The sequence below is a fragment of the Lachnellula hyalina genome (assembly GCF_007821495.1).
Source record: "Lachnellula hyalina strain CBS 185.66 chromosome Unknown contig00339, whole genome shotgun sequence".
NCBI classification, from domain to species: Eukaryota; Fungi; Ascomycota; class Leotiomycetes; order Helotiales; family Lachnaceae; genus Lachnellula; species Lachnellula hyalina.
In genome coordinates, this window is record NW_022157453.1 from 1,066 (window position 1) to 8,109 (window position 7,044).

General features: G+C 47.1%; 2 protein-coding genes across 2 annotated transcripts; both read right to left on the minus strand.

Moving 5' to 3' along the window:
- Positions 1 to 283: 283 nt before the first annotated feature.
- RFC3 (Replication factor C subunit) lies at positions 284 to 1,618 on the minus strand (the record flags this gene model as incomplete). Its single annotated transcript, XM_031154102.1, has 4 exons — positions 284 to 684; positions 738 to 1,296; positions 1,344 to 1,431; positions 1,479 to 1,618. The coding sequence occupies 4 exons, from the start codon at positions 1,616 to 1,618 to the stop codon at positions 284 to 286; spliced, it is 1,188 nt and encodes a 395-aa protein (XP_031000933.1).
- Positions 1,619 to 2,223: 605 nt separating this feature from the next.
- Positions 2,224 to 4,149, minus strand: het-6_20 (Heterokaryon incompatibility protein 6,OR allele; the record flags this gene model as incomplete). Its single annotated transcript, XM_031154103.1, has 1 exon — positions 2,224 to 4,149. One exon carries the CDS (start codon positions 4,147 to 4,149, stop codon positions 2,224 to 2,226), a length of 1,926 nt encoding a protein of 641 aa, XP_031000934.1.
- Between the last annotated feature and the right edge of the window lie 2,895 nt (positions 4,150 to 7,044).

Sequence of the window (7,044 nt, forward strand, 5' to 3'; positions counted from 1 at the left end):
TGGGAGAATTATGAGAATGGAGAAGGGATGATTTTTAAAGCTTGGCTTCAGCTGACCGTCGTAGGTAGGGTGTATGTTGAGTGGTTAGGAAGAAGCGACACGGAAAGAAAATGGTGTGGCGGCTACGCCTCGAGGTCATACATTTCATTTCTCGCAGCTACAATATACCCAGTGCCGTAATACCTTCAACCCAATGCGCAGCCGTGTTTTCAACATAGGTATTCATACCAAATCCCCCAACGCCAAAGCTATTATGCAGACATCACTCCTTAACCACATTTCTTCATTTCACCTCACCGATAAGCTCAGCACCATTCCGTACAACACCAACCACAGCGCCTGTCTGTACGACCTCTCCACCTCCGCCGCTCAGCCTGTATTCCACTTCAGCCAAACCGTCTAGCCATGTGATCATGACCGCTGGCGGGACATCCAGTTTCGTGAGCTCTTCGCTGAGCGAGGTAATGATGTCTGCTAGGGCCAGTCCCTGGGTTGCTTTGAGGGAGTTGATGGTTGAGAGGCAGGATGTGACATCGGTGGTCTTCAAAAGGGTGTTGAGGATTTTGGTGATATCTTCTGGGTGTGGGGACGCGATACATTCGTAGATTGTAGTTTCGGTAATCAGGTCTCGGACGATGTCCTTCTCGGCAATTTTGGGGGTGCCTTTGATATGCAGCGGGGTACCTGGGGACAGGAATGTTAGTAGGATGATAATATGTCCAGGGAAACAGACTTACTGCTTGCATGACACGCTTGCAAAACGTTCAAAGCTCTTCTCATATCACCCTTGCTCAACTTCACCAACGAATCTGTAGCATCCGGACTGATATTGACTTTCTCCTCCGTAATGACCTTGTCCACCAGTACTCGTATATCCCTCTCCTTCAGCGGACTGAACCTGAATCTCGTGCATCGACTCAGCAGCGCCGGACTGAGTTTGTGTGTATAATTCGCAATAACGCAAAATCTCGTATTTGCCGTGTATTTCTCCATAATTCGTCTCAAAGCCATCTGTGCCGTCGATGTCATCGCATCAGCCTCGTCCAAAATAATAAGCTTGTATGTCGCAATCGAGGTCGCCGGGTTGTTTGTTGGATTCATTATGAAGATCTGCTTTGTGCTAGCAAACGTCTTGATCTGTTCGCGCACTACATCAATACCACGGTCGTCAGAAGCGTTCAATTCCAGGACCATTTGCCGCATATTCTTTGCTCCATAGATCCGTCGGGCAAGGGCGAGGACTGTAGATGTTTTTCCGGTTCCTGGAGGGCCATATAGAAGAAGGTGGGGGAGCCTCTGCTCTCATGTCAGTCCCGTCCTGCCATAGTCTTGGGTGCACGTACATTTGTATCTACAAACTTGTTGATCGTTGCGAGAATGTCTTGGTGGCCCGAGACGTCTTCGAGGGTATCTGGACGGTATTTCTCAACCCTTATGGTGTTAGAAATTGAAATCATAATGCGCATGGGAATACTAACCATGGTAAGCTGTCTTCTGCCTCGACTGGGAGATTTGCCGCGCTTCTCTTGCCCTTTGAATTGATATTTTCCGAGCTGAAAAGAATGGCATCATTGGCCGCAGGCGTGTCAATATCCATCTCATCTTCGTAGTCTGACATTTTTGAGGGCGTCTTGGAGGTATGTCTTTGAAAGTCGCGGGTTTTTGCAGATGTATAAAAGTTGACGTTGATTTGGACAACGGGAACGCGTTTCGCGAAAAGCGCGTAAAGTGGTATTCACGTGATATGACCACATCCTCGCGTTGCCCCCTTTTCTTTCCTCTCTTACATAATGAAAGTAAGAATCTTAAGTTGAAAGTTGAAAATCTGCCTCTATATCTTTTTGTTCTACGATTTTGTGGTATCCGTCTTTGTTATTCAAGTGCAGCAATAGTCAAATTTCGCTTTTACCCAATCTGTTACCATTACATTGTCACCCCCAAGAAAGATTTTTATGTCTTCAGTATCCAAGACTCCTAGGATAAAAGGTCCAAGCATCATAGCAATCAATCAGCAACTCCCAAAGACCTAGTATATATTCGATCTCCCATTTCTCCGTTAGCATTGGCTGTGAATACGGCCTTGTAGTATTCCGAGTAATCCGGATACCAACATGATTGATGCCACCTACTCATTTAACGCATGAAGGCATTAGCGTATGGAAAATTACAGTAAGAAGTTCTACCGTATTTACTATATAGTTATCCTTAACGCCTTAATTCTATTCAACCAATACGCAGCGCATCGCACCTAGATCTATCAAACTCCTCCCCATTCATAATACCATGAACATAACTATCCCCCACAACACGCCAGTCCCCGTCTCCCGCCTCACGAAGCACCATCGGCATCTTTCCTCCTTTGAACAGGGCAATAGCATCACCCTTCCTAACATGCCGAGACGAAAGCCCGACAAGCCCTCGTTCGGTCTTGAACAGCGTCCGATGAAAAGCCAGTATTTTCGACGGCGGGAATTTGTTTTTATTCATGACCAAACCCATCCCGAATCTCATTGCATTATACGTCACTTTTCCAAACCACCCCACACCTGCGGCGATCTTGTACGCCGTGCTAGAATCACTGTTCTTGATCTCTTCAATGCGATTAGCTGTGTACTCAGTATTGGAGCGAAGGTCCCGGAATGGCTGGTACCATTTTGAAAATGTCGCTTTGGTTGTCTGTTCGTCGCCGTGCGGATAGCCGCCTGCATGGAGCGTTTTCCAATATACGTCCCAAGCTGCCTCGCCGGTGAAGTATGGAATGCTGGCGCTTACGCCACAGATATCTTCCCATTTCTCGAAGACGTCGCTGCATTTTTTCATGACTATGTTGATTTCTAGTAGGGGATGGCCTGGTGTTGACGTATAGTACTCTTTCTCAAGTGTCCCACCAGTGTCCAAGACTCGATCCAGCACGTAGCCAGAAAGCATAATGCACTTTTTGTTTTCCGAGAGCTCCACTACTGGGTAACTTGTTCCAGTCGCTGACTGCCATGTACGAGCCCATTGGTGCTCTCCGAACGAGAGAGTGGACAGAAACCGTGGCAGCAATGGTTTTGTGCGGTCTTGGTAGGCCCAGTCAGGAACCCAGGTAGGAAGTTGGTGATGTGCCACGAGGCAGTCTTGGCCGCCAAAGGAGAGAACATCCAAATTCCCCTCGGTAGCAATACAGTCTATCGTGGCTTGTGTATAGACTGTAGTTAGATCTAGATTGTAATCCGGCTGCAATTCTACCACAGCAAGATCCGAAGGACTAAATAAACTGTAAAGGCCGAAGACTTTATCTCGCGGGTCCGTGGCAAGAAATACTCGAAATGAAGCGTAAAGATCAAGAGGGCGGAGGTACTGCTGACGAGCAAGATCCCGACGCGCTCTCTCGATATTCTGCATAGAACTGTACATTTCCGGCAGCGTAGCGGAGAAATAATCCAAATCAATAGCGTAGCTAACCGCGCGATAAAAGTCCTCCCAGCTCGCCGAGTGACTTCCACATATCACTATTGCATGGGTAGCGAGACCAACCTCCTGGATGATCCAGGTACGAAGGAACCAAGGGCGGTGGAGCAACAATATCAAGCTCTTGATAATCGCATTCCATCGCTTGTCTTCTAGATCTCCATTTGTCGTATAGTCTGGCCGCAGTACGTGCCTGACCCAATCCTTGGTCCCGTGTCGAATCGGTAGCTGGGTGCGTTTGAGATTCTTCTGCGCGGCCTCCAGAAGCGGCGGGATAGGCCAGAGATCTTTGCCATCAACTTCAATAGGCTCACCCAGCCAAACAACAACCGAGGACGCACGCTGATAGATGTCTTTCATTAACCGCACCTGGGAGCTGCGCTCTTCTATGTCCTCCTGGTTGATACATATTGCGTCGGCCCAGATAAGCCGCGGTTGATTTGACAGCCGGAGACAGTGGAGGGCAGAGTGGAGGTTCTTTGTAATAGCCAGCCCTCCAGATGCATTGCACTCAATAGGTATTTTCTCGCTCGGATCGCCCCAGCAATAGCTCAATGCCTCGTAACTGGGAAGTCGATCGATATGTGCGACTTCCAGGTCGCAGACAAGATTGTTCACCGCGCCTTGGTACACACGAAGGAGGCGAATTGTATTGGGTTGAAGTGCGCGGTATGGATATCCTTGCTGCCCAGTCATTGATATATCCATTTCCCGAGATCAGCTATGTTTCTTATCATTAAAGAAGAGACGAGACCTTGGCAATAAAGGCAGCTTGTAAGTCTTGGCAAAAACGTGCGAATTGAGGTTTAGCGCGCGCGCTTAAATTGTATTATTAGCCATATAGTAAGATATCGGCTCTAGAAACTTATATCTATTATTAAAAAATCCTTTCTTATTACTAATTAAATCTGTAGATTCCGAGGATGAACTTCTTAGGTTTATTTATAGTATAAATAGTAGATGGATATGCAAGTACTTTCGTGCTGAGCTGAGGACTAGAGGCTTAAAACAGATTGCTATATAAAAAATTCCTTATTGAATGCTGTGCTGTAATTCGCTTTTAAAGTCAAAGAGATCACGAGAATTCATAGGATGGTGATCTAGTCAGCGGCAGGTTTATTTTTCACACGTCACATCATATGCTAGCAACTCATTCATGGTTTAGTTCTTTTCATTGCGAAGAAGCCAATACTTTTATCATGATGTGCCAGAAACCTCCCATCAAGTACGTTCTCCCCCCACATTCCCATCAACGCCATGATACGCCAAAAAGCAAACAACAGACAACTCATCCAGTCCACGGATGTGTATCAGCCCAGTCCCCGTTAAAATCAGCAGGAATACTCCACGGCGTCTTCGTAGCAATCGTAGTGTTCAGCAGCGTGATCGGCACCTTGTACTTGAAAGTGGCGTCGCTGCCCCATCCGATCATCTCGTTGCGGGTCCAGGTTCCGTCGGGGGAATCGACAGGATTGTAGCAGTACGTGCTGATGGCACCGTAGATGTTATCCGTCAGGCGAGCAGCACCGGGCACGGCTTCGGAGATGCAAAGTGCGCATTGCGCTGCAAGGCCGTCAGCGCCGGTACTGTTGCCGTACCACTCTGTTCGGAAACTACCTGGGTTGTCGGGATATCCACATAGACAGTTGAAGTTTACGCTGGCATCGGTATGGTTGGGGACTCTATAAGTTCAGATTAGCGTTACATGAATTCAAGTTCCAAAAAAAAAAAAAGGGAATGTCTAGATTCTTGAATTTGACACTGAAATTGGCTAGGAGGATTGCTTACTCTTCCAAGCAATAGTTGAACAGATACTTGCTTCGAGTGCATGCAAAGGTGTCTATACTTGTCAGTATTTGTTGAAGATGCTAGGGAAAGGATACATACCCAAACAGGTTTCAACCTGGGGAGAAATCGGACCAACCCAGCTATCCTCGCACTTCGCGTGATGATCAACGTCCGGGGTTGCAACTGGATGTTCACCAACAGGCTCTCTCTTTGCAGCAGGTGGCGGCGACAAATTAGCCATTGGCAGCAAAAGCGGAAAGTTATGAGCGTCTTTCAACTCTCTAGAACGCTGACGGAAACCAAATTCATCAGGAATGACACAGAATCCCAGCGGCGACGAAGTAGCGGACTCAATGATAACCTTCATATCGGTAGAGACAGTGTTATCGGTTCCCAAGGCATGCTCAAAGCACTCGATGCATCCAATGAGTTCGCACTCCCATTCTGGGCGGAAGATGCGGCCTGCTGGTGGAGGGTTGGATTGCCACGTAAAGTTGGCATCTGGCTTGCAGAGGCATTCGGCCAAGCCGCCACCGTCGATCTCAGCGTTACTTGGGTACTTCTTGGCATTTGCGTAACATTCTGTCCAACTGCAAGCAGCAGAAGCACATTGCACGGAGTCTGGATTAAAAGTCAGCATCCACCTTCTTCGAGTGAGTGACTTGGAACTTACTGGCACATTTGGTAACCCTAGGATCGACATTCGTGAAGTTAGAGAAGTCGGCAGGTAGCACAGCCGACGCCGAGGCAAGCGGGAGAACCGGAAGAAGCAGAACCAGGAAGCTGGAGCTCTTCATTTTGAAGTTACTTGATGGGACAAGGGACCTTGATAGTCGGTCTGATGATAGTGGACTGAAGGTTTCGGGTGACGGTGACAGTGCGCATTCGTAGTTCTCCACTAGGGAGACAATGGAAGAGAAGCAAGATGTAAGGCGTAAAGAACAAAACGGGTATCCAAAGAGTATGCGTTGAGCAGATGACTGCAGCTGAAGTCAAAACCTAATACCTTTCGTTGAGTGGAGAAGCAAAACAGCGAGGCAAAGAGGTATATATATACGATAGAGCACTAGCAATTAACCCCGCCATTGAATCCCCTACAACCAGCAGTGTGAATTGCATCAGCCTGTATTCAATACGTATTATTGTTTCTTAGAATTAGACGCTGGGAATAGCTCGTGAGAGCATCACAGCCGCGAAATTCAATGCAAAGATAATTAATTACCTAGATAATTGTTGGGCGAAGGACTGACTCTGCTATGACATTCACTTTTTGCTATACCCCAGTCACTTGGAGGTCCCTGCCTTCATGCTGCAAATTCAGCCTTCGCCTGACAATCAATACAAGAGATTTGCTTGAGCGCAAGTACACTTTGGACTTTCACTCTCCTATATACATCCAACACCCATCCCATTCCATCCCATCCAATCCATCACTCGCCGCCAATTCACACAAACCAAATGACGTATCCGTACCTGCACCTGCACCTGTACCTGTACCTGTACCTGTACCTGTCCTTGTCCTTGTCCTTGTCCTTGTGCAAACGGTCAGACCATACCTACACCATGGAACACATACTGGCACGTACCACATGGATTTGCGTCAGAGGGAAATAAGGGGCAAGCTGATTTGATTTGACTTGACAACATAAAGCGGTAATTTGCAACTCGACCAATAACCAAGATCCACACCTCAAGAACACAACACCCCAGTAAGAATCAAGAATCAACCACTAAAGCAAAGCAGCAAACAAATAAGCACAAGCACAAGCAAAATAAAATAAAATAAAATAAAATAAAATAAAA